The sequence below is a fragment of the Manis pentadactyla genome, chromosome 10, assembly GCF_030020395.1.
Source record: "Manis pentadactyla isolate mManPen7 chromosome 10, mManPen7.hap1, whole genome shotgun sequence".
Lineage (NCBI taxonomy): Eukaryota > Metazoa > Chordata > Mammalia > Pholidota > Manidae > Manis > Manis pentadactyla.
Window position 1 is genome coordinate 112,570,913 of NC_080028.1, and position 27,227 is coordinate 112,598,139.

The 27,227-nt window shown below is 35.2% G+C and overlaps 1 protein-coding gene across 7 annotated transcripts in view; it reads right to left on the reverse strand.

The window, feature by feature from the left end:
• Positions 1-27,227, reverse strand: part of PPP1R12A (protein phosphatase 1 regulatory subunit 12A) — a 133,506-nt gene that overhangs the window by 64,098 nt on the left and 42,181 nt on the right. For all 7 annotated transcript variants that reach the window (XM_036912325.2, XM_036912322.2, XM_036912323.2 and 4 more), the window contains exons 3-4: positions 8,772-8,890; positions 419-578 (exon numbers count right to left, since the gene is read on the reverse strand). In XM_036912325.2, coding sequence (XP_036768220.2) covers positions 419-578; positions 8,772-8,890 — 279 coding nt within the window. The remainder of the gene's footprint in view (positions 1-418; positions 579-8,771; positions 8,891-27,227) is intronic.

The following is a 27,227-nucleotide window of genomic DNA, read 5'->3' on the forward strand; positions in this document are numbered from 1 at the left end:
GACTCTGTAATTATTAGCACAAAAGTAAAAAATAATGATCACCTAACACTTAAATTTATCTACTGGAAATTGCAACTGAAGAAGACAACAGTAGAACAATCAAAATTTCAGAGTAAAAGAGCAAGATTTAGAAACAAAGCAGTAATATTCAAGGTAGTTTTCTCTTTCTTCTTGTAAAGAGACATTAAATTACTTTTATAAGCTGTTTAAGTAATGTTTGTTGGTACCTTAAGAGAAGGAACAATGAAATAAAAGAAACCAAAGTAAAAAAACAGCTGTGGAATTTGTCTTTCTTTGCCTGATTCATTTCACTGAATGTAGTAACCACATTGTTTTTCTTGTGAAACCTTCATAAGGGTGTATATCAGTGATACCTTCATAAAAAATAAATAAAACAGCTGTGGAAAACAGTACTTACTTTAAAACTTCTGTATAGCCTTTAGCGGCTGCAACATGAAGTGCTGTACCTCCAGATTTTGCATGCCGGACATCATTTATGTGACCACTATTCAGCCACTGTCTTGCATCTCTGAGCATTATCCGTTCTTCTTCCTTTCGAGCTGCTTCTATATCAACCCCTGAAAAAATAAAAATGGTTTTTACCTGTTCTTTATAGAAAATATTCTATGTTGGGAAATAAAGTTATCCACATTTCAAGTTCAAATTGAAACTGAAGTGGAATTCTATTTTTGAAAAATGGGCTGCTAATAGCAACCTGGTTAAATGAAGAAATGTGGGATACTGTAGATATATTACTAGCCTTCTCTACTGATTTAGTTTTTGTGCCACAATATTATTTTGGCCTCCTTTTTACCTATTCTGATTTTTTCCTTTTATTTTTTAAAATTTTATTACTTCCTTAGGTATATTGCCATTTGGTCTAAAAAACAACATTTTGTTTTGTTTTTAAATCATATGTAATCAAGTCTTAACTTTCTATCTATGGCTTCAACCAGTTCTCTGAACTCTAGGCCTACTAGGTATATAAGTTTACTGAACACCTCAACTTGGAAATCCTGTCATTACCTAAAATTTGCCCGACTTTAAAAGAAGATTTTTCTCTACAAAACCCTCTTAGAACATGCTCATACAATTAGTATTAGCTTTAAAATCTTAATTAGTTATACTGATGGTTCAATAATTTAAAAACATTTATCAAGCACTGTGCTAGGTTGAGATGGTAAAAGGAGGCAGAATTAAAAAGGAACATGACACTCTAGTTCACACCTTCAAAGAGCCCAAAATCCTGAGAAAAAAAATTAAAATAGAAAAGATAATCCTGAAACTGATCTCATGTTGCCTATGGCTTCAACTGCTGACTATTTAATAGATAGCACATACCATAATGCAATTACAACCTCTCTTACTCCAGAAGACTCACCTTATTCAAGGTAAAGATACTGCTTTTCTTTAGAATACACATTCTTTTCAAGTGTACACAGAACATTCTCCAAAATAAATCACGTTAGGCTACAAAACGAGTCTCAATAAAAAATCATATCAAGCTTATATTATGAAACCAGAAATCAATTACAAGAAAAAAACTGGAAAAACACCAACATGTACAAGGTAAACAACATGCTACTAAACAACCACTGAGTCAATGAAGAAATCAAAGAGTAAATTAAAAACACCTTGAGACAAATGAAAAAGGAAACACAATGTTCTAAAATCTATAGGATGCAGCAAAAGCAGTTTTCCAAGGGACGGTTACAGCAATATAGGTCTGCTTCAATAAACAAGACAAATCTCAATCTAACCTTACATCAAAAGGAACTAGGAAAAAAAAAGAACAAAGCCCTGTATGTTTTTACAAAGATAAAATTAAACTGATAAGCCTCTAGCCAGACTCACCAAAAAAAGACAGAATTCAAATGAACAACATCAGAAATGAAAGAAAAGTCACAACAGACATCACATAAATACAAGAGTATGAGGCTACTACAACAATTATATGGAAACAAACAGGACAATCTAGAAGAAACAGATAAACTCCTGGAAATGTACACTCTTCTAAGACTGAATCATGAACAGAAAATCAATATGAACAGACTAATTACTAGTAAAGAAATTTGAATCAGCAATAATAATAATAATAAAAAAACCCAACAGACAAAAGCCCATAAACAGATGCCTTCAAGGTATTTTACCGAACATTCAAAGATGAGTTAATACCTATCCTTCACAAACTATTCCAAAATATTGAAGAGGAAGGAACACCTCCAAATTCATTCTACAAGGGCAGCATTACCCCAATAGCAAAACCAAAGACACTAAAGACAGAAAAAGAAAATTATGGGCCAATATCACTGCTGAAGGATAAAAATCATATTACCTCAGTAGATGCTGAAAAGGTATATGGCAAAATTCAACATCCATTTATGATAAAAAGTCAACAAAGTGAGTATACAAAGAGAACATACCTCAACATAAGAATAATAATAACACTATAATATCCCCAAGATCAGGAACAAGACAAGGATATCCATTCTTACCAGTTTTATTTCACATAGTACTGGAAGTTCTAGCCACAGCAATCAAAGAAGAAAAAGAAATAAAAAGCATCCATATTGGTCAGGTAGAAGTAAAACAGTCACTATCTGCAGCTCACACAATACTATATATAGAAAACCCTAAAGACTCTATCAAAAAGCTATTATAATTAATAAATGAATTTAGTAAAGTTACAGGACACAAAATCAACATACAGAAATCTACTGCATTTCTATACACTAATAAACTAGCAGAAAGAGAAATTAAGAAAACAATACCATTTCCAATTTCATCAAGAAGAATAAAATACTTAGTAATAAATTTAACCAACACAGTAAAAGACTTGTGTTTTAAAAACTATTATGATACAAATAAATGGAAAAATTAAACCATGCGCATGGATAGGAAGAATGAATATTGCTAAAATGGCCAAAGCAATTTACAGATTCAGTGCAATCCCTACCAAAATACCAATGGCATTTTTCACTGAACTAGAACAAATAATCCTAAAACTATATAGAACCATAAAATACCTGAATAGCCCAATCTTTTGAGAAAGAAGAACAAACCTGGAGGTACTGTACTCCCTGATTTCAAACTACATTACCAAGTTATAGTAGTCAAAAAGACAAATCTCTCCAACAAATGTTCGGAAAACAGGACAGCCACTTGCGAAAGAATGAAACTGGACCACTTTCTTACATGATATACAAAAATAAACTCAAAACGGATTAAAGTCCTACAGGTAAGAAGACCTAAAACCGTTAAGACTCCCTAAAAGAAAACACAGGCAATAAACTTTTAAGACATTAGTCTTAGCAATATTTTTCTGGGCCTGTCTCCTCAGCCAAGGGCAGCAAGAGCAAAAATAAACAACTGAGACTACATCAAACTAAGAAGCTTCTGCACAGTAAAGGAAACCATCAACAATACGAAAAGGCATCCTACTGTATGGAAGAAGACATTAGCAAATAGTATATCTGATAAGAGGCTAATATCCAAAATACATAAAGAACTCATACAATGCAACACCATTAACAAAATAAAACAAAAACAAATCCCAAATTTAAAAGTTGGCAGAAGACCTGAAAGGACATTTTTCCCAAAGACGTGATTTTATATATCAAAAATTTCCTACCAAAAGATAATCAGCCCATCTTATTTAAGATGCCTTCAACTGTTACTCATAAAAGCAGTAATTATAATATATGAAAAAATAATTTTCACTAAATGATTTTTCTTGGACTGATTTTTTTATTTTCCTGTCTTTTGAAATGTGAATCTCTTTGTTATCTTTATTCCTTCTGACTTTGCCATCTTAACATTCCTTGTCTTTTACTATTCTAAATTTCCTCTGAACTTGGAATTAAAAAAAAAAAGCCTACCTTCTACTTCTGGGTTTATCTAATTCATGCTATCTTTATCTAATTACAAAATAATTTTTGCCTCCAAATCATGCTGTTATATGAATTATACATAAAACAAGTTTAAAATTAAAGTACATATTAAGGGAATTTTCTTAAAAAAATACAGTTAGAAAGGAGAAACTCTTCTTTCTTAAAAAAATTTTTTAAATACCGCTGATGAGTTACAGACCCTGTTTAGAGCATTACAAACTTAAAAAAAGACCCAACTCACTGTACTATATTGCTACAATACTTGTTCTCTCAGATGTTTCAACTAGCTAGTGATCCTGAGAAAGCTAGAACTTCTTTGAATATTTGTACAACAGAGTAAGAATACAGATACCTAGACAGCTGGGCTTCAATCCTTGATCTGCCACTTACTAGCACAATTATCTTAGGCAAGACACTTAATCAATGCTAATATTCAATTTCTTTATTTTTAAGATAAGGGTAATTAAAGTAAATAAAGGATAAATAAAGGGTAATTAAGCCTATCCCATAAAGGCTGTTGTGAGGATTAAATGAATTAATATATGTGAAGTGCTTACATTAGGACTAAGTACCAAGTTGTTATCAGTTCTGTAAGTGTGTGATTCTGCTTTTCTTTTCTTGCTTTACAATCAAATAAAAAGAAATCTTGTAATGCATTTAACTGACCCTTAATCCACCTGTTACAAGTGAAAAAAATAGGTATTAAAACTAAATTGGGTATGAGGAATAAAGTAGCCTGATACTTAACACAGTCACTACTACTGAAAAACAGTAAATATTAAATTGAAATATAGCCAAATTGTTTAGGTAAGAAAAGATAAGATTAAATTGAAATTTGGTCAGCTAAGAGATACAAAAATTGACTTGTGTCCCATGCTAAATAAAGGCAATTACATTAAAATATAAACCAAACAGACTTTGTTACTGCTCAATCATTACTATTTTCAAAGGTAATTTATTTAAGCATAATTAGTTATTGATCAAACATACAAAAAGAAAGAGCAAAAAGAATCATGAAAGAATTAAAAAATACTAAATAACTTTCATATGGGGATGAACAATTTGAGAAATCTAATCACTACTAGTATATATTTAAGGTGCTCTTTTATAATTACTAAAATTTATTAGAGATGCCCCTATCCTTTTGTTTCTTTGGAATAAAGTTATGTTATATAAATTCATGAACATCACTACATAAATAAAATGAACATCATGAAGTATTTTCCTAGGAGACATTCTTAATAAAATGTAGTACGGCACAGTGATGAAAAGGGCTCAGGGTATCTGTGTCACACTGTTTGGGACTGAACTATAGCACCACTTCCTACCTGTATGACCTTGGGCAAATCACGGAGCCTCAATTTCTCATCTGTAAAATGGGGGTAATAGTAGTATTAACCTCTTAGAAATGCTGTGGGAATGAATGACATAATGTACATAAGGCCTCTGCTCAATACCTGGCACATAATAGTACCTAATAAGAGTTACCTGCTCTTATTAGTATTAGTTCTTCACTTTTAAGTTCCAGGTCCTCTCATCTACTACTCCAGAATTCCTTCTCATCTATTATTTTCCCACATCCATCCTGACTTCCCATAACTTCCAGCAGTGCACTGACCTAGATGTTTTATAGCTGCCACAAACTCAATATATCCTAAAGCAAAGTCATGTACTACCTAAATCTGTTGCTGCTTCGTCCTCCATTTCCCATACAAATTTATCCAATCATCAGTTCTTACATTGGAAACTTCAGGATGCAAATGTGTTGGCCTCAATTCTTTCTTCATCTCTCAACTCACCAGACTGACTATTTTAATTTTAACTTAATGTTTACTCAAGACAGCCCTGCTCTTTTCCATCTTAAGTATAATCATTTTGGCCCTTTCATCTTTCACCTGGACTATTTCAAGAGTGTTCTTCAAGGAAGGCACGCCACCATGTAGTCACCACTCTAATTCACCCTCCAAACTGCCAGCAGCTTTATTACTAAAAACAATGCAATCAGTTTTATTTTCTGCTTGGAGATCTTTGTTGCTTCTGTCTAATGCCTACAAAATAGATGTCCTCCACCATCTGGCTCTGGCCTCATCTTCTCAGGCTTCACCTCCTACTCCTACCAATTCCATCCTGACTTTCTATCTCCACTCCAATTCTAATGAATTATCCACATATGCTAGGTCTCCAATTCCTTTTCTTTGCACAGGGTGATACTCCTCCTGCCTGATGTGCCTGTTCTGTCCACCACCTTCTTTCTCTGCCAAGCACACTCCCTCTCAAATGGCATCGCTTTGAAACCTTTCCTGACTATTGCAAACCATTAGTCATAGCCTTTTCTGTTCTCCCCCAACATTCTGTTCCTATCTGTATTTTAGCACGTAGTATATTGCATTGTGAAGTAGTTTTTATATTTGCCATTTTTGAAACCCTTAAGAACAAAGACTGCTGTATTCTTTTTTCATATTATTTTTTAATACTCAGCACAAGTTTTAATACTTGGCATATTAATCAATATTGAATGAATTGTTACAATTAAAATCAGTCTTGCTAACACTTCCCTTTATATGCAAGGAAAACAAAGACAAGAAATTTTTAGTACATCTCTATGCCATTACTAGTTCGCAATGATTACTAACTAATAATAGTTATAGAAAGACTTACGTTAACTACTGTTTAACAGGAAACAGTTCCTAACTGGGCACTCATCAGGGCAAGATGGGAAGATAAAGTACTCTTCTTTCTACGGTGGGATGCTTTGTTACCTGTTCTTCCAATTTCCCCAGGTTTTGAAGATCCCATTACTCCAAAATGCCTGCCTATAACATAGCTGTTAAAAGCTCTTCTGTGTACTCATATAAGCCCCAGTTTATGACTATTTTTCTAATGTGTGAGCTGTTTCTCCAGGAACCTTCAACTACTTGTTACAATGCCTCAATCTTATTTAGGCATTTAAATATTTTCTCAGTCTTAGTGCCTAAATTTTTTTTTAAACAATCAAGTAGTCATTATGAATTTTCTTAATCCCAAAGAATATAATCTCTTTTCAAGTGATTGACTTAGTTTCTACTCCTTTGCTTCGGTTTCCTGATGAACCACACTTCAGCAGTGGTCAACCCTCTAAAACAGTATCCTATACATTTCCCTTACCTTTTAAACTTAGTAAAACACAGTTCTCTCCTGATAATACTCATTTAATCACTGCCTATACATAATGCAACATAGTGAAAATCATACACTAACTTTATTTACAAATATTTTGATTTTTAATTGTAGTCCATCTTAATAATCATTTTAAAGTATGAAGTTCAATAGTGTTAACTACATTTCTATTGTTGTGCATCCTATCTCCAGACTTTTCCATCTTGCAAAACTAAAATGCTATACCCATTAAACAACAAATCCCCATTCCCACCTCCACCCATCTCCTTTATATAAACTTCATTCCACTTTCTGTCCCCATAAATTTGACTACTTGAGGGTATCTCATATAAGTGGAATCATACATTGTCTTTTCCTAACAGGTTTATTTCACTTAGTATGTCTTCAAGGTTCATCCATGCTGTAGCAAGTGCCAGAATTTCTTTCTTAATTCTGAATAATATTTCATTATATGTATATACCGCATTTTGTTTATCCAGTCATCATTATTGGACACTTGATTTACCTCCATCTTTTAGTTATATGAATAAGCCACTGTAAACATGAGTGTACAAGTATCTTTTTGAAACCTTCCCTCAATTCTTTGGGTTTATACCCAGAAGAGGAATTACTGCACTATATTTAAATATACTTTTTAGTAACAGCTTTATTGAGATATACATCATATACCATTTAAAGTATACAAATCAGTGGTTTTAAATTTGAGGAATTGTGAAACCATTACCACAATCAGTTTTAGGACACTCCTCACTCCTAAAAGAAACACTACCTGCAAGCAGTCAGTCCTCATCTATGAACTGACATCTCCCAAATTTATAGCTCCAGCCTGTACCTCTCTATAATCACATATTCAACTGCTTGGATATCTAACAGGCGAAAAAACAATCTTAACATGTCTGAAAACAAACCCCTGAACTTTCCCTACAACATTACTTTTCTCACAATCACATTGCAAATAGAAACTTCATCCATCCAGTTGCTCAAACCAAAAATCTTAGATCCTTCCTGCCTTCTTGTACACTCTACATTTAATCACTCAATCATCTTCTTGGTCAAACCTTCAAAATATACCTAAAATACACCCCCTTCTTACCACTTTGTCTACTCCCACTCTACTTCTGCCCTTTCCTTCCTGTAATTTACTCTCAACTCAACAGGCACAGAGACCCTTTCTAAAGTAAGTCAAAGCATGTCACTCTTCTACCTCAATCCCTCCACTGACTCCCTGTTTTACTCAGAATAAAAGCAAAAATCCTTCCAATGGCCCACAAGGCTACCTCTGTGACCTCATCTCCTTCCAACCTCCTTGTTATCCCTACTCTAGTCATACTAGGCTACTTACTTGCTGTTTCTTTGAACACACCAGGAACCTTCTCACCCTTGTCTTGCTGATCCCTCTGTCTGGAATGTTCTTGGATTTCTTGACCACTCTACTTAAATTTGAAGTTTGTCTCAATCACCCTGAGAGACTACTTATCTCCTTTGCCTGTTTTATTTCTCTCCAAATTAATTTTATGCTTGATCCTACCATTTATGTCATTTCTTTCAACTTTAAAGGCATTAAAAAGATGTAGTGTGGAGAATCATACATTTTTTCAAATATACCACACATATTGTTAGGTATGTTGATTCATTTAATCATTACTTTATTGAAAAAGTCAAGTATCATATTCTTTCTAAAACAGTCTTAACATTTTTTTCCATTTAGATTTCTTTTTACATTACCTTGCCGATTAACTTCATTTTGAAGTAGTTCTTCCATTGCTTCCTCCTCAGCAATATCTAAAGGTGTGTCTCCTTCACTGTTGACAGCTCCTACATGTGCTCCCTGACCAATCAAAAACCTGTAAAATCAAAGGCAAGACAGTTAAACAATGCTGCTATCATTGAAATAAGACTAAATGCATAGCCAATGAGGAAAGCTCCCATGTATGAGCAGCAATAAAAACCAAGGAGAGTATACATATTAAGTTTTAAAAAACTACCATACAGCATGTTTTTGTCAAAGCTTGTACTTCATAATTTTGTATAATGTACATACACTGCTTTACTAATACAAGAAATACTAATTTTTAATGATAATTGAAAATTCTTTCATTGGATCATTTCAGACTGTCTCCACCAAGATTTTTCATTATCTTTATACTGACGGGTCTAACTGATCTCCATGTTCCCAGTGTCATGCCATAAACAATGGTTGATAACCTGGGGTCAGAATTCAGATGGCCATTCAACTAATGCAGTTATCTTAAAATACATTAATGCTATTATTTTGAAATTAGACCAACCACTAAGTCTTTTTTATTTAATGTGTTACTAAAGAAGCACATGTATAACTAATTATACCATAAATGCGTTTTCTAATATTTTGATAAATGAAATCCAATATAACGGGGTTTTGTTGTACTTTATTTTATGCATCCAACACATAATCCTGAGGAAGTACCCATAGGCTTTGTCAAACCTACCAAAGGAATCCAGACACGAAAACGTTATGATACTCTTTCATTTTGTTAATTGCGTATCTCCTAGAATAATCTATGTAAAATGACTGGACTCAATTTCCAACTTAAAAAAAAAAGTCTCAGAATGCTTGTCCCATGCTAGCAGAAAACATACATGGCCCTCAGTGAGCTAGTTGTATCTGCTTTTTCAGCCTCATTCCTCTTCCTTCCTGCAACACACTTTAAGCTCCAATATGAAACTGTAGGTTCAAATGAAACCTTGCTCTTTCAGCACCCTGATTTTACTTCTGATATGTACATAATGGTCCTTTTTCCCTTTATGTCTCGAATCAACTTAAAACTCTTATTTGTATGTTTTTTACACATTACATAAAAATATTGTTATAATAATAGGAAAAAAAAAGCCCACAAAGTTTAAAAAAAATGAAGAAAAAAGAATGAACCCCTTTATACCTCTCTTACTACCATTTTCCCTCCTCAAAGATCAAAACTATCAACAGTATGGCAAGTATCTTTCCAGTATCTTTGTTACGAAGTATGTGTGTGTACATAAACATATATACAGTCACTTTTGAGGTTCTTTTTGTAAAACACAAACTAATGGGATATTTTAAATGCAATGGAATGCAATGCCTCCCTTTTAATAGCTGAAAAATACTTCACAGTACGGCTGGATCATACTTTTATTTAACACCACCTTCCAACGGGCATGTTCTTAAACAGACACTTGACATTATAAACCTTTAAAAATTTTCCCAACATGATGGGTATAAAACTATTTCCTGATTACATATGAGGTTGGAAATATTTGGTTATGTTTGCTGGCATTTGTATTTTCTCCTTGTGAACTTATTTACATATTTTGCTTGCATTTTTAATGTGCTCATTAATTCAACAAATACTTATGGGGTGTTGTTATGGACTGAGTATGTGTTCCCCCAAAGTTCACACTGACACTAACCTCCAATGTGATGGAATTAGTAGTGAAGCTTTTGGGAAGTAAATTAGGTTTGGATGAGGACATGAGGGCAGAGCACCATGATGGAACTAGTGCTCTTACAGAAGAGGAAGACGCTAGAGATCACTGTCTCTCTGCCATAGTGGACAGAGCAAAATGGCAGCCATACGCAAGCCAGAAAAATGGCCCTCACCAGACAGAATTGGCCAGCACCTTGATCTTGGTTGGACTCGCTAGTCTCCAGAACTATGAGAAACAAAGCCTGTTGTTTAAGCCATCCAACCTATGGTATTTTGCTAAAGCAGCCAAAGCTAAGATAGGTGTCTAGCATGTATCTAGCACTATGTTTCATGATGGGAATACAACAGTAAGGAAAAACAAACATGGATTTCCCCTCGAAGAGCTTAAAGTCTAGTAAGAGAGATTAACCACTCAAATAAATGTAAGATTTATCAAAGTTGACAGAGAACTGGTATTCAGGAATGAGTAATAGGATAACATGATTTAGTGAGATCAGGAAAGGATTCTCCAAATATGTAGGTGTTAAAAAGGGTAATGGAAGGATAGTGTGCTCCAACATAAGAGAGCACAAAAGGCACTATAATCTTGTGACAGGAATTACGTATGGGTAGGGAGGAGTCTGGTCTATTTTCCTGAGAGCAGCTGAAAGGATTGATCAGCCTGTGTATTTCTCTTAGACAAACATACACACAAACACACATAATACCCTCAAAGTGGGTGTTTTTTTTGTAAGATGCTATGATCAGGTATATGTTTCAAAAGGATCACTTCGTGCAGTATGGAAAATAAAGCAGAATGGAGAAAAAATGAAAGCAGACCAGCTAAGGAGCTACAGCAGTAGTATAGAAAAATCAAGTTGGAAGCTTGAATTTGACGGAGGAAGTAGATGAATTCCAGAGATACCTAGGGAATACCGGGAGATCAGTTGGATATGAGAAGCGAGACTGAGGAAGGTGTCTAGGACAAACTAGGATAGACACTATCAAGTTCTTGCCTCGTATGTGATAGATGGATGGTGGTACTAATTAATGACATACAAGAAACCAAAACTAAGTTATTCCATACATCTGACTAATAGGTAGTTGCAAATATTTTTTCCCATACTGTCACTGCATTAAAAAGAAAACAGTTTTGTCAAAAACAGAAATTCTTGAAGTATTCAGTATTTTCCTGAAGTTTAAAGGTTGTATGAAGTCAGGTATGTCAATCCTTTGCTTTAAGAAGGCCTTTACCATCTAGTTATATGTATCTATATGGAGATGTAGCTTTGAGAGACACACACACACAGGAAGAGAGAATGAAAGAATGCACAGTAATGTCAACAGTAATTATCTCAAAGAGGTAGGATTAGGAGGGATTTGTATTAGCACTTTTGCAGGGGGCAGATCTTTGTTATCCAAGTCTTCTGTGGTAAGTTTATCTTGTATATGTGTCTCAGAACACAAGGTGGCTACTGTAACATTTTGTAGCCTGATTTTTTTAGACCTAATAGTATGTTATAAACATTTCTCCCTGTACCAAGTAATGTTTCATTTTTTATGATCTTCATGGGACTTCTACAAACAGAAGTCATATCTGAATTGAAGCAATATTTTCTATTTCATTGTTTTAAAAAATATAATATAAAACTAAACAAGAACACTGATAGTGCAAATAAATGAATGAATCCAGGAGGAAAAAAGAAAAAAAAGATCTAAGTAGAGTAAGAAAGTGCTATACTCCAAGAGAATATGTAATTATTTTGCTAGGCAGAATCTCAACCAAACAAGTAGTGATACTTATGTAAAACCACTTTTATTTTGCTTAGGTAACAGAAATCATTCACAGGATATAAACCCAGACTAAAGGACTACCTCACAGTGGCTCTATGGGGAAGAAGCAGAGGGAGCTGTATGGGGAGGTGGCTGAAGGCAATACTGGGTCAAAGCCAAATACAGACAATCCAAGTTTTATATAAACAGGAAGGATGTTAAGAGAAGCTAGTAAGAGTGAAGTGCCAAAACTGCTGACAGGAAGCAAAGCCTGAAGTAATCCCTGAGCCAAAAGTTTAGGTGTATTTATATACATACATATACATATGTGTGTGTGTGTATGTATATATATATATATATATATGTGCATACATATAATTCACAAATTTCTCCTGTACTCCAGAACTACTGTTTGCAAATGTAAATAATTTTTTAAAAGATATATTTAAAAAATAAAATAAGTAAAACCCCAGGGAAAGTAATTCTCATCTTCCATGAATAATTTCAAAAAAACCATTCAAAGGTTGGTTGGGTGAAAATCATAAACATTTCAGTTCTACAGACATTGGGTCAGGCTCCCACCTCTGCCCCTTGACATCTGTATGACACTCAGAACTTAAAACATTTGAAGCCTAATTTATAGATAACCTATAGGGCTGTGTTAAGTTTACATGAGTTAATGTCTAAAAAGAAAATTAAAATTCTGTTATCACATCATGCAAAATCATCACATTTAGAAAGCAATGTTTAAGTTAATGTGAAACAAAACATAGGCTATCTGGACAAGAAATTCACTTTGAGGGACCCTCGATACACTGAAACAGATGACTGGATTTACTTCAGAATAAAAAAAAAGCTAGGGTATAATAAGCAGCTCATATAACTGCTAATTAGGAAGAAATACATGTTTGATTTATTTACTATTTATACATTTTATTATAAAATACTGTATTTCAAGATTTCTTGGAAAGAAAAAACAAAAAGATTTCACAAAGGAGCCCCAAAGTGGAAGTCAGAAGATTGGGCTGTTTTTCAGATGGACAACTTTTAAAAAATGCTGTAGGGTTTTAAAAAATAAGGGCAGAAAAGAACCTTAACAATGGTTGATTTTCTCAAGTGATACAAAGGAGATGCTACCCAGTGAATGAAGAAATTCTTTTATAAATTGTAGAAGTGAAAAATGGTAAACTGCCAGGTTTATTGAGCTTTATAATGATCTAGATTTGAGTCAACAAACAGTCTTGGATAAGTAATTAGACCTCAAAATCAGTATGTGGTATAAATGGATTTTTACAAAATTATTTGTACATGTGATAATTAGAAACTTAACAAAATGCATAAAGTTGTTCACCAAGTTATTGGCTACAACTTGGATATGGCATATTAGATAAGGGAACAGAATTCTGTCTGGGTTAGAATTATTTAATGTTAACTGAATTTAGAAGACAAATTTAATGGTCTCTATTAGTAAACTTAGAGTCTGAGTTTTGTTGAAAACCAATCCATAGAAGAAACTGTTGAAGAAAGATAAATGGTTCATTTAAAAAATCTGATCTTTTAATTAAAATTCTTTCTCTAAAGCAGAAACTAATAAGAACATGGTGATCAGAGACAAGGAGACAGCAACTTCATCAGCAAGAGCTGAATATATTTAGTGTCCATATTTAGGTATTTCTTAATAAGGAAACTAGTATCAAGAGGTAATTTTAACCAATACATGAATTTTTCATGTGTTCAATATATGAATATTTCAAAAAACAGAGAGCCATGGCAGTCTTAAAATGAATATTTCAAAAAACAGAGAGCCATGGCAGCCTTAAAATAAGAAGGAAATTCTGTCATACAGATGAACCTCAAAGCCATTATGGTAAGTGAAATAAACCAGTCACAAAAGGACAAATGCTGTATGATTACACTCATATCAACTATATAAAGTTGTCAAAATCATAGAAACAGAAAATAGAAAGGTGCTTACCAAGGGCTGGTGGGGACAGAGGAGAAATTACCATTTAATTGGCATAGTTTCAATACTGTAATATGAAAAATCCAGAGATCTGTGCACAAAAATGTGAATATACTTGATACTTCCCAATTGTATACTTGTAAATGATTAAGATAGTAGATTTAGTATGTTCTTACCACAATAAAATATATTTTTATAATCATAAAGACACCAGAATACCACAGAAATAGTTGTTTATTGACGATACAGATGAATTACTCAAAGCCAGCAACAAGGCAGAAATTATGAAAACTGAGCTACCTGAACTTTTCAAATGTGGCTAAGTGGATCATAACATGATTAACTTCAGAAAAAAGAAATGCTTTTTTCTTTTGGAAGTCTCTTAGCAACAAAAATTATAAAATAAGTGTAAATAATCTTATGTATCTTCAGTGAGAATGCACTTTGCTATTTCATTTTTGAGGTTCTAAACCACAATGAAAAATAGTTGAAAACAGTTGTAATGGTAAGAATTCAAACAAAAGTTCTGACTTAGGACCTATGAAGTTTTCTTAAAAATAAGTTCTGTTCTTTCAGCACTTGCCAAATGTTGTGCCACTTCCTTCTGACCTCCATGGTTTCTCAAGAAAAAACCTGCTGTCATTCACCACCATCCCCTTCCGCCCCCTCCATTACTACATTTTTTTCTCACCGCTTTCAAGATGTTTAATTTGTCTTTAGTTTTCAGAGATTTGCATATGACATATCAGGTGGGGAACTGTTGTTTTATCCTGTTTGGAATCTGCTAAGCTTCTTGAATGTTCTATTATCTTTTGCCAAGTTTGAGTTAAGTTTTTAGCTACTGTTTATCAATTCCTTAAATGTTTTTCCAGCCATGCCCTCTTCCTCCTCTTCTTCCAGGACTCCAATGGCACAAATGTTACCTCTCCGTTATGATACATGCCCCTGAAGCTCTGTTCATACTATTTTAGTCTATTTCATCTCTGTATCAAATTCGATCATTTCTATTGTTCTATCTATCTTTCAGTTCACTAATTCTTTCTTCTCTGCCCTCCACTCAATGGCTATTATCAATAGTGCTGCAATAAACATAGGAGTGCATATGTCTTTTTCAAACTGGGCTGCTGCATTCTTAGGGTAATTCCTAGGAGTGGAATTCCTGGGTCAAATGGTATTTCTATTTTGAGTTTTTTTTGAGGAACCTCCATACTGCTTTCCACAATGGTTAAACTAACTTACATTCCCAGCAGCAGTGTAGGAGGGTCCCCCTTTCTCCACATCCTCGATAACATTTGTTGTTGTTTGTCTTTTGGAAGGCAACCATCCTAACTGGTGTGAGGTGGTATGTCATTGTGGTTTTAATTTGCATTTCTCTGATGATTAGTGATGTGGGGCATCTTTTCATGTGCCTGTTGGCCATCTGAATTTCTTTGGAGAAGTGTCTGTTCAGCTCCTCTGCCCATTTTTTAATTGGCTTATTTGCTTTTTGTTTGTTGAAGTACGTGAGCAATTTACATAACTTGGATGTCAACCCCTTATCGGATATGTCATTTATGAATATATTCTCCCATACTGTAGGATGTCTTTCTGCTCTATTGATGGTGTCCTTTGCTGTACAGAAACCTTTTAGTTTCATATTATTGCTTTTGTTTCCCTTGCCCGGGGAGATATGCTCATGAAGAAGTTGCTCATGTTTATGTCCAAAAGATTTTTGCCTATGTTTTTTTCTAAGAGTTTTATGGTTTCATGACTTACATTCACATCTTTGATCCATTTCGAATTTACTTTTGTGTATGGGGTTAGACAATAATCCAGTTTCATTCTCTTACATGTAGCTGTGCAGTTTTGCCAACACCAGCTGTTGAAAAGGCTTTCATTTCCCCATTGTATGTCCATAGCCCCTTTATCATATATTAATTGACCATATATGGTTGGGTTTATAGCTGGGCTCTCTAGTCTGTTCCATTGATCTATGGGTATGTTTTTGTGCCAGTACCAAATTGTCTTGATTACTGTGGCTTTTTAGTAGAGCTTGAGGTCAGGGAGCATAATTGACACCATTTTATTCTTCCTTCTCAGGATTGCTTTGGCTATTCAGGGTCTTTTGTGATTCCATATGAATTTCAGAACTATTTGCTCTAGTTCATTGAAGAATGCTGTTGGTATTTTGATAGGAATTGCATTGAATCTGTAGTTGCTTTAGGCAGGATGGCCATTTTGACAATATTAATTCTTCCTATCCATGAACACGGATGTGTTTCCATTTATTCGTATCTTCTTTAATTTCTCTCATGAGTGCCTTGTAGTTTTCAAAGTATAATTCTTTCACTTCCTTGGTTAGGTTTATTCCAAGATATTATATTCTTCTGGATGCAATTGTGAATGGAATTGTTTTCCTGATTTCTCTTTCTGCTAGTTCACCATTAGTGTATAGAAATGCAACACATTTCTGTGTATTAATTTTGTATCCCATAACTTAACTGAATTCAGATATTAGATCTAGTAGTTGTGAAGTGGTTTCTTTAGGGTTTTTTATGTACAATATCAGGTCATCTGCAAACAGGGACAGTTTGACTTCTTCCTTACCAATATGGATGCTTTTTATTTCTTTGTGTTGTCTGATTGCCATGGCTAGGACCTCCAGTACTATGTTGAATAAAAGTGGGGAGAGTGGGCATCCTTGTCTTGCTCCCAATCTTAAAGGAAAAGCGTCCTGCTTCTCACTGTTAAGTATAATGTTGGCTGTGGGTATGTCATATATGGCCTTTATTATGTTGAGGTACTTGCCCTCTATACCCATTTTGTTGAGACTTTTTATCATGAATGGATGTTGAACTTTGTTGAATGCTTTTTCAGCATCTATGGAGATGATCATGTGGTTTTTGTCCTTCTTTTTTGTTGATGTAGTGGATGATGATGATGGATTTTCGAATGTTGTACCATCCCTGCATCCTGGGATGAATTCCACTTGATCACGATGGATGATCTTTTTGTTGTATTTTTGAATTTGGTTTGCTAATGTTTTGTTGAGTATTTTTTGCATCTATGTTCATCAGGCATATTGGTCTGTAATTTTCTTTTTTTGTGGTGTCTTTGCCTGGTTTTGGTATTGGAGTGATGTTGGCCTCCTAGAATGAGTTTAGGAGTACTCCCTCCTGTTCTACTTCTTGCAAAACTTTAAGGAGGATGGGTATTAGGTCTTCACTAAATGTTTGATAAAATTCAGCAGTGAAGCCATCTGGTCCAGGTGTTTTGTTCTTAGGTAGTTTTTTTATTCTAATTCAATTTATTTGCTGGTAATTGGTCTATTCAGATTTTCTTTTTCTTCCTGGGTCAGTCTTGGTAGGCTGTATTTTTCTAGAAAGTTGTCCATTTCTTCTAGGTTATCCAGTTTGTTAGCATATAATTTTTCATAGAATTCTCTCATAATTCTTTGTATTTCTGCGGTGTCTGTAGTGATTTTTCCTTTCTCATTTCTGATTCTGTTTATGTGTGTAGACTCTGTTTTTTTCTTGATAAGTCTGGCTAGGGGTTTATCTATTTTGTTTATTTCTTCGAAGATCCAGCTCCTGCTTTCCTTCTTTCCATTGTTTTATTCTTCTCAATTTTATTGATACCTGCTTTACTCATTATTATGTCCCTCCTTCTATGGACTTTGGGCCTCACTTGTTCTTCCTTTTCTAGTTTCATTAATTGTGAGTTAAGAATGTTCATTTGGGATTGTTGTCCTTTCCTGAAGTATGCCTGTATTGCAAAATATTTCCCTCTTAGCATGGCCTTCACTGCATCCCACAGATTTTGCAGTGTTGAATTATTGTTGTCATTTGTCTCCATATATTTCTTGATCTCTGTTTTTATTTAGTGATTGATCCATTGATTATTTAGGAGCATGTTATTAAGCCTCCGTGTGTTTGTGGGCTTTTTCATTTTCTTTGGAGAGTAATTTATTTCTAGTTTCATAGCTTTGTGGTCTGAGAAGCTGGTTGGTACAATTTCAATCTCTTTGAATTTACTGAGGCTCTTTTTGTGGCCTAGTATATGATCTATTCTTGAAAATGTTCCACATGCACAGAGAAGAATGTGTATCCTGTTGCTTTTGGATGGAGTGTTCTGTGGATGTCTGTTAGGTCCATCTGTTCTAATACGTTGTTCAGTGCCTCTGTCTATTTATTTTCTGTCTGGTTGATCTGTCCTTTAGAGTAAGTGGTATGTTCAAGTCTCCCCAAATGAATGCTTTGCATTCTACTTCCCCCATTAATTCTGTTAGTATTTGTTTCACATATGTAGGTGATCCTGGGTTGAGTGCATAGATATTTACAATAGTTATATCTTCTTGTTGGACCGACCCCTTTATCATTATGTAATGTCCTTCTTTGTCTCTTACTTTCTTTGTTTTGAAGTCTATTTTGTCTGATACAAGTACTACAACTCCTGCTTTTTTCTCTGTATTAGTTGCATGAAATATCTTTTTCCATCCCTTTACTTTCAGTCTGTATATGTCTTTGGGTTTGAAGTCAGTCTATGGTAGCAGCATAAAGATGGGTCTTGTTTTTTTATCCATTCAGTGACTTTGTGTCTTTTGATTGTTACATTCAGTCCATTTACATTTAGGGTGATTATCGATAGGTATGTACTTATTGCCATTGCAGGCTTAAAGATTTGTGGCTATCAAAGATTCAAGGGTAATTCCCTTCCTATCTAACAGTCCAATTTAACTCAGTATGCTATTACAAACACAACCTAAAGACTCCTTTTTTTCCTCCTTTTTCTTCCTCCTCCATTCTTTGTATGTTATGAATCATATTCTGTACTCTTTGTCTACCCCTAGTTCTTCCATCTATAGAAGTCCCTCCAAAATGTACTGTAGAGATGGTTTGTGGGAGGTAAATTCAGCTTTTGCTTATCTGAAAATTGTTTAATCCCTCCTTCAAATTTAAATGATAACCTTGCCGGGTAGAGTATTATTGGTTCGAGGCCCTTCTGCTTCATTGCGTTAAATATATCATGCCACTCCCTTCTGGCCTGTAAGGTTTCTGTTGAGAAATGTGATAATAGCCTGATGGGTTTTTCTTTGTATGGGATCTTTTTTCTCTCTCTAGCTGCTTTTAAAAGTCAGTCTTTATCCTTGATCTTTGCCATTTTTATTATTATATATCTTGATGTTGTCTTCCTTGGGTCCCTTGTGTTGGGAGATTTGTGCATCTTCATGGCTTGAGAGACTATCTCCTTCCACAGATTGGCGAAGTTTTCAGCAATCACCTCCTCAGTGACATTTTCTATCCCTTTTTTCTCTCTTCTTCTTCTGGTACCCCTATGATGCAAATATTGTTCCATTTGGATTGGTCACACAGTTCTCTCAATATTCTTTCATTCTTAGAGATTCTTTTTTCTCTCTGTGCCTCAGCTTCTTTGTATTCCTCTTCTCTAATTTCTATTCCATTTACCATCTCTTCTACTATGTCTAATCTGCTTTTAAATCCCTCTATTGTATGTTTCATTTCAGATATAGACTTTCTTAATGATTGAATCTCCATCTTAAACTCATTCCTGAGTTCTTGAATATTTTTCTGTATCTCCATAAGCATGTTTATGATTTTTATTTTGAACTCTTTCAGGAAGATTGGTGAGTTCTGTTTCTGTTTCATTTGGCCCTTTTTCTGGTGTTTGTGAGATTTTGGTCTGAACCATGTTCTTCTGATGTTTCATATTTCTGTGTGGTGCCCTCTATTGCCCAGAAGCTCTAGTCTCTGGAGCTGCTCAGCCCCTAGAGTGAGGTTGGGGGTTGTAGAGGAATGAAGCTGGTGCCTGGGGTGAGGAAAGACCTGTTTCCTGACTCCTGTCTTCCCTGCCTGTCTCCTGGATCACAGCCAGTGGGCTGAGAACACAGGTGTAAGTCTCTGTGCTTGACATCTCTAGCTGTTGTAGGTGGGGCCTCCCTCTGGCTGGCCTGACACCAGAGCAGTGACTGCCGGTTTGCAAGCCGGTGCTGTCAGGCCAGGAGGAAGGCTCGACAGTCTGAGTATCACAGTCGGGGGCCTCAGAGCTGAGTAGCCAGCCAGAGGGATGGAGTGCCTGAAGCTCCCCAAAGTTCCCAATCTGCTGGGCAGGGCACACTCAGACAATCTTGTCCCCCTGTCCCTTCTCCTGCACAGCAAGTTCCATGCAAACCCTGCCCCTTCAGAAGTCCTCTTGCTGCTAGGGAGCCTGTCAGACCGCCTGCCTTTCCCTTGTCCCAGAGCAGCCGGGTGTAGATCCCGTCCGCCATTAACAGCCAGAATCTGTCTCTCATGCACTCCGCCTGTCTCAGCTCCCCATCCTCCAGAGCACCACACAGTGTAGATTTCTGCTCACAAAGCAGATCTCCAGGGCCAGGTGTTCAGAAGTCCCAAGGTTCCACCCCCTCCCCACTCTGTTTCTCTTCCTTGGGTCCTGCCAGATCAAGGCTTTTGTACGTTACCGTGTTTTGTGAGGCCTGCTCTGTTTGTGAGGTCTGTGTGCAGTCTGCTGCAGTCTTCTTTCCTGTTGCTGTTGTACGGTTAGTTGTATTAACTATATTTTCACACTATCTGTGGTTTTGGGAGGAGTTCCCTGTCTCACCTCTCACGCCATCTTGAATCTTCTCTCACTTTGAAAGTATTATTTTTATATATAAATCATGTTACGAGTCCAACTGTTACTAGTCCTGATATCCTGCCAAAGACTACTTAATTTCTGACAAATGGTTCTACAATTATGTTACATATAATTAATTACGTTAATAGCCATTGAGGCACTTAGATTGTTATTTGTTAAAAAAAAAATTCAAAATGTGGAGAGGTAGTTAAGTTCTCCTCTTCTCTTTGCAAAGCCACTGTTAAATACAGGAAATCTTGGAGGGTCTTTCTTCAGTATTTCCTATTTCTCTAAATTCTTCCCCAGAGTAGTGACTTTATACATCACTGGTCATGCACTACTCCTGAACATGAGTATCTGCTTATTAAAATCATTTACATGTACTACTATCTTAATTTATTACTACACCCACCAATTCCCAGAAGCAAAAATTCTATTCATTATGCAGGACTCTAAGGAACATTGTAAGATACATTTCCCCCACATTTTAATACTGCTGAAATCTTCTACAATCAATGTATCTTACAATCACTGATGTCTTATAATGGATATTGGCCAGATGGCAGACATGACATGGTTGTCATTACCTATTATCCTATGACCCTGTTCACTGCAATTCATACTGTCTTCACTTCAAGCCAACTTGAGTACATTGTCAATACCTTAGCTGTTGAGCTTTACTGTATTTCATCAACAGCTGATAAAATCCAGTATATGCATTACGAACAAATCCAATTAATACCTGGCTTCCTACTGCCCCTTTTCCATTGGCATCACAAATTAGGCCTATTTAAATCCACATTCCACTACATTCTCCCCTCTGTTTCCTCCAATCTTTGCTCTTTAGAGCCCTTCATAAGTTTAATGGCATCACTTCTCCCATTACAAAGGCTTTTGAAAGGGAGGCAAAATAGTATAGTGTCTTATGTGCAGAGTTGAAAAGTTAGACTGTCTAGGTTCAAATTCTAGCTCTGCCACTTAACTGTGTGTGAATTCTATGACTCAGTTTCCTCATCTATAAAATAAGAATTATAATACAAGCCTACCATCACTCATTCAAACCTAAAATTCAAAATTTTCCATATTTTAAAAAGATAATATTGTGGGTTATATAAGATTCCCAACTAAATCTGCAGCAGCACTCCATAACTAAATACATTAATATTTTTGTAAAAAAAATTTTTTTAGCTAAGTGGGATAAACAAACACTATCAAAAGCCTCACATCAGTTCAGGTCACGGTTTGTTGCCAAATGGGTCTACACCACACGTACAATTTAGTCATTTTCAGAATTTTGGGGGTTTGAAATCGTGCAGCTGAGACCATGGGGGCCTGGGAACAGTATCTTTCCATGTGATTGTTGGGATGACCAAAATTATATAAACTTAAAGGACTTAGAGCAGTGACTAGCACATAGGAAGCAGTCAATGAGCATTAGCTATTATCAGCATTATCACCATCTTTGATTTCTCATCCTACCTATCTTACTACCTAGATCCAGTAAATCACATAATTCTATTAGATCTGTCCCACTTTCAATCTCACTGCCATTGCCTTAGATCTCTTGTTTAACTTACCTAAGCTGTCAAGAACATTCTTCCTCAAGTGAGGATTATCACATCCCTAAAAATTCACCACTGAAGGTCAAACTCAGCAAGGCACACAAATTCCTGTACACTGTATCCCCAGTTCACTTTCCCAGTCTTATTTGCTACTCTCTACATACAACTAATTCCTGGAAAATTATGGCTTCAAATAAGCCCTCATATCTAATGCAATCAGGACCAGTATTTACTCAGTTAACCAGAAAAGCTGATTAAAACAGACAATTGTAAAACAAAATACATATATGAAAGCAAATAAATGTAAACAAGACAGTTATTTCAACATAAAAGATACTGGAGAATGTCTCCAGTGACTTAAATCCATGCTAACTTTCTTGCATAAACGATGCTCATAATGGGCTTTATGAGACTTCAGTGTCTTTGAAGTGAGGCAAAAACCTGAAGTCAATAGAAAACCACTCAGTACACAACCTTCTTAGAATTGTTTTCCTTTTTAGGCACCCACATATAATTAAACAGCAATTATATTCTCAGGGCCTTGCCTTTATTGAGTTGCTCCAAAGTATTTACCTTTGTTATACTAACAATTTTTATGTTGTACATGTTTCACCAGCTTTGGGCTACCTAATTAAAACTATATATAATCACTAACAAGTTCAACAGGCAACAATAGGCTAGAATACACACAACCAACTTCTGGTAGGCTTGCAATTCAACAGGTGGAAACAGAAGAGAGTGAGCTCAGGAGAAGTAGCCTATTTGCCACAATGTTTAGTTTTAAAACAGAAATGGTTAATTTGCTAAGTTAACGGCAATTAATTGGCAGAATTAAGATTAAAATAGAGTTGTCTGATTCCTGACCTTGAGCTCAGGAATATTATGTTTCTCATGGGCGTGGTACTGAAGTTTATGTATTTCTTAAATTGGTTAAGAATTTCTGTTTTACCAAAAATAACATTACTGAATTCCAGACTGAGGAATCAGCAGGTGGAGATTATGAAGCACCATGCCTGGTTTGTTTAAAGGTTCAGCAAGGGGAGCAGTGTAGCTAACACAGAGAACCTGGAGAACAGTGGAGAAAAAGAAATCAGATAAGTAACAGGGGGCCAAACCATACATAGCCTGTAGCCACAGAACTTTGGCTTCTATTCTGAACGCATTATGAGCCTACTGGGGGACTTCAGATAAAAACACGATGCTATCCCACTTGCAGTATTTTTAAAGGATCACTCTGTGTAGAAAATATAAGTGGGGAAGAGGATGGGTCTGGTTAGGATGATTGCAATGGCAATAACTCCAGTGAAGAGCAACAGTGTTCAGGATCAGGAAGAAACTAAAGAGGTGATGAAAAATAGATGCTGGATATATTCTGAAGGGTAAGCCATAAGGAATCTTGAGGATTCTGTTGGCTACTTAGGTAACAAAGGTTATAATGAAGAAAAAAAGCTAAGTCATAAATAACATATCACAAATATTTAAAAGTTGTCATATTCTTTAATTGCTGATTCTTTAATGATCAAGTGACATAGCTAATGAAGCCTTTTCCATGCTGTAAATTAGACCACGAAAAGTTCACTGAATGTAATCCCACCAGCATTTTGTATGAAATCTTTAGCAGTTAAAACTACTCCAAACACAAAGAAAAAAATATTAAACATACTAATTCTTCAATATTCCATTCTATGACCATGGAACTACATAATGTTAGCCTAATATAGGGCTAATTTTTTCTTCTAGTGTAAAATTTTATGGCAAACACTAAAGCTACTCATGATAAAAACATTCTTTAAACATCTGTGGTGGAAGCCTAAAAAGAAATGTGATGACAGAATTAAAATACAAAAAATATCCAAATAATAATCACATCAATAACCAACATGTTAATAAAACAAATTATTTAAGTTTACTATTCAAATACTAAATATTTTTCACATACACATACACATAAAAATTCCTATGATTTTCAAGAATACAAAAACCAACAATTGCAAGGCTAAAATAAAAGTGTAGTCATTCAAATAAATAACACTCATTCACCAATCAAAAGGGACATGCTGAATAAACTGCAATGACTACCACACAATGGAGTACTAACCCTAAAAAAAACAGTGAGGGATCTCTGTACGGCACTACGGAGTCATCTTCAGAATGTATTATTAAGTAAAAAGAGCAAAGTGGGGAAATATGTGTATGATATTCTATCATTTACCTATAAGGGGGAGTAATACTACTTTAAATAATGTATTAAAAACAAACTGGGATAAAATATAAAATTAAAAAATTGTATAGTAGGAAATAGGGTGACAGAGTAGGGACTGCCATTAGAACCTATTTTATATAAATTATAAAATTAAATTACATTTTAAAAAAGCAAACTCTAAAAAATAAACAAAATTAAACAGTCCAAAGGTATATCTACATGGTATAACCATACAGAAAAGTATTTCAAATGACTTTAACACAAAGTCATTTTAATCCCACAGTTCTGGCAATGAAAGAGGGCTTAACGAAATACTGATGTAAGATTGAAGAGATCAAAGAAAAACACCTCGATGCTGACTTTGAATGTGAAGCAATGACCAAACCAGTAGCAATAAGCTATTCCAAACTAGTAGCAATAAGCTATTTCAAACCAGTAGCAATAGCAAGAACATGGCTCCTTGCAGAAACAGCAGTTTCCGACCTGGGGCAGGAAATGTAAAAGATGAGTCTGGAACATGCTGTAATACTAGAAAGCCTGGAAGCTTTTAAAGATCACTTATTTGGTCATGTCCCAGGTCTTAGAAGCTAACACGAAGAGACCCTTGATGTACAAAATTCTAATCAATCAGGATAATAATGGCAACAGATTGAAACACATCAAGTATGTTTAAATGCATGAGCTCCTATTACCTAGACCTCAAAAAATCCAACTGGTCCTTTTGAAGTTAACTAGTGAGCTAACTCATTTTCTTTCTTTTTTTCTTATTGAAATACAGATGATAGACAATCATATGTTGGTTGCAAGTATACAATACAGTGGTTCAACAGTTATGCATATTATTACATCCTTACCCTAACTAGTGCAGTTACTATATGTCAACACAGGAAGATGTTACAGAATCACTAGCTATATTCTCCATGTTGTACTACCATCCTTGTGACCAACTGATATTATGATTGACAATTTTTTTGCACCTTTATCCCCCTCACTGTCCTCACTTGCACCCCTCAACCCCTTCCCCTTGGTAACCACCAGTCACTTCTCAGTGTCTATGAGTCTACTGCTATTTTCAAACCAACTCATTATTTAAACCATTGGTAGACAGTGAGAAAGAATAAAGAATATATCCCATCTTTTCTATAAAACTTGTACTAGGAGTAACCAAACAGTACGCACGAGGAAGTTCCTTTTCCAAAAATATTTCACTAATGAAAAAGACAGAATTAAAATGCTGCCATTGGATAGCTCTTATATTTTCATCTAATTATTTCTTCAGTCAGAGGACTTGGTTTTCAATGCTTTGCACATAAATATTTTAAATATATAACTTAGAGTTAATGGTAAGGGAGCTAGCTATTAAACTGATCATTTATAGATTGGAATAATAAACTGAATACATGGTTTCGTGGGCTTCATAACCATTGCCTTTTCTAGTATATCCAAAAGTCTTATGATTCAATTTTACTTCTAATCCATAGCACAATGACAGGAACACTGTATTTTTTATGGAAGGATACTTTGATGTGACAGTTAGAATTTTATACCGTCTGTATTAGTTTGCTAATGCTACCATAACAAAATATGACAAAGTGGCTTTAACAATAGAAATTTATTTATCATAGCTCTAGAAGCTGGAAACTCAAGATCAAAGCGCTGACAGGTTTAGTTTCTTCTAAGGCTCCTCTTCTCAGCTTGCAGATGGCTGCCTTCTCACAGTGTGTTCACATGGTCTTTTCTCTCTGTGCGCATGCCCCTGGTGTTCTCTTTTTGTGTCCAAATTTCCTCTTCTTACAAGAATACTAGTAAGACTGAATTAGGCCCACTGTAAGGGCCTCATTTTAACTTAATCATCTCTTTCAAGGCTCCATTTCAAAGTTCTGGGGCAAGGGCTTCAACATATGAATTTTGAAGGGACACAATTTAGCACATAATACTGTCAACTCAGCACACCGAAGAACAGAGAATAATGTTAATGCATACATTTCAAGGCCTGACCCATCAGTATTTAGTAAAACAATGCATATGCTGAGCATTTAACATCACTTCTATTCATTTTTTCGGTAACCCACTGCTGAGAAGGGGCATTACTTAACAACCTCTATCTTTAGTTTTCCCTAATTTACTTTATTCAAAGCAGGGAGAGATTGAGGGTAATTATTTTGATAAAAAGGTGAGATAACAGCCAGAATAGGAAGTGCTATCATCCATCTATTCACTTGGCTTTTGCTAGGCTACGGACCAGATATGAAATTGTTGTATGTCTAGAAACTAAACCGTAACCTCACACTCTTTGTTCTGCTATCTCCAAAAGAGGTCAAACATTCAACTCACTGTGTCCTCATCATTCCCAAATCCTCAGAGTAAACTAACGGTGCTTCACTGTGTGTTTCACCTTTCATTTCAGTACAGATGAATCGGTGCTACACTGTGCATAATGCAGTTGGTAAAGAAGCAAGTAAACAACTGATACATCAGAGATGATGATGAATCAGCCAGTAATACCAGAAAGGTGTCTGGAAGAATTTACACAAACTGTATCAAGAGTCTGGTAGCTGCTGGTCAAGTAAAGAAAGGAGGCAAATGAAACATGGTAAGCAAAGACACATTGATATGAACCAGCAGGGAATGCAGGAGAACTGAAAG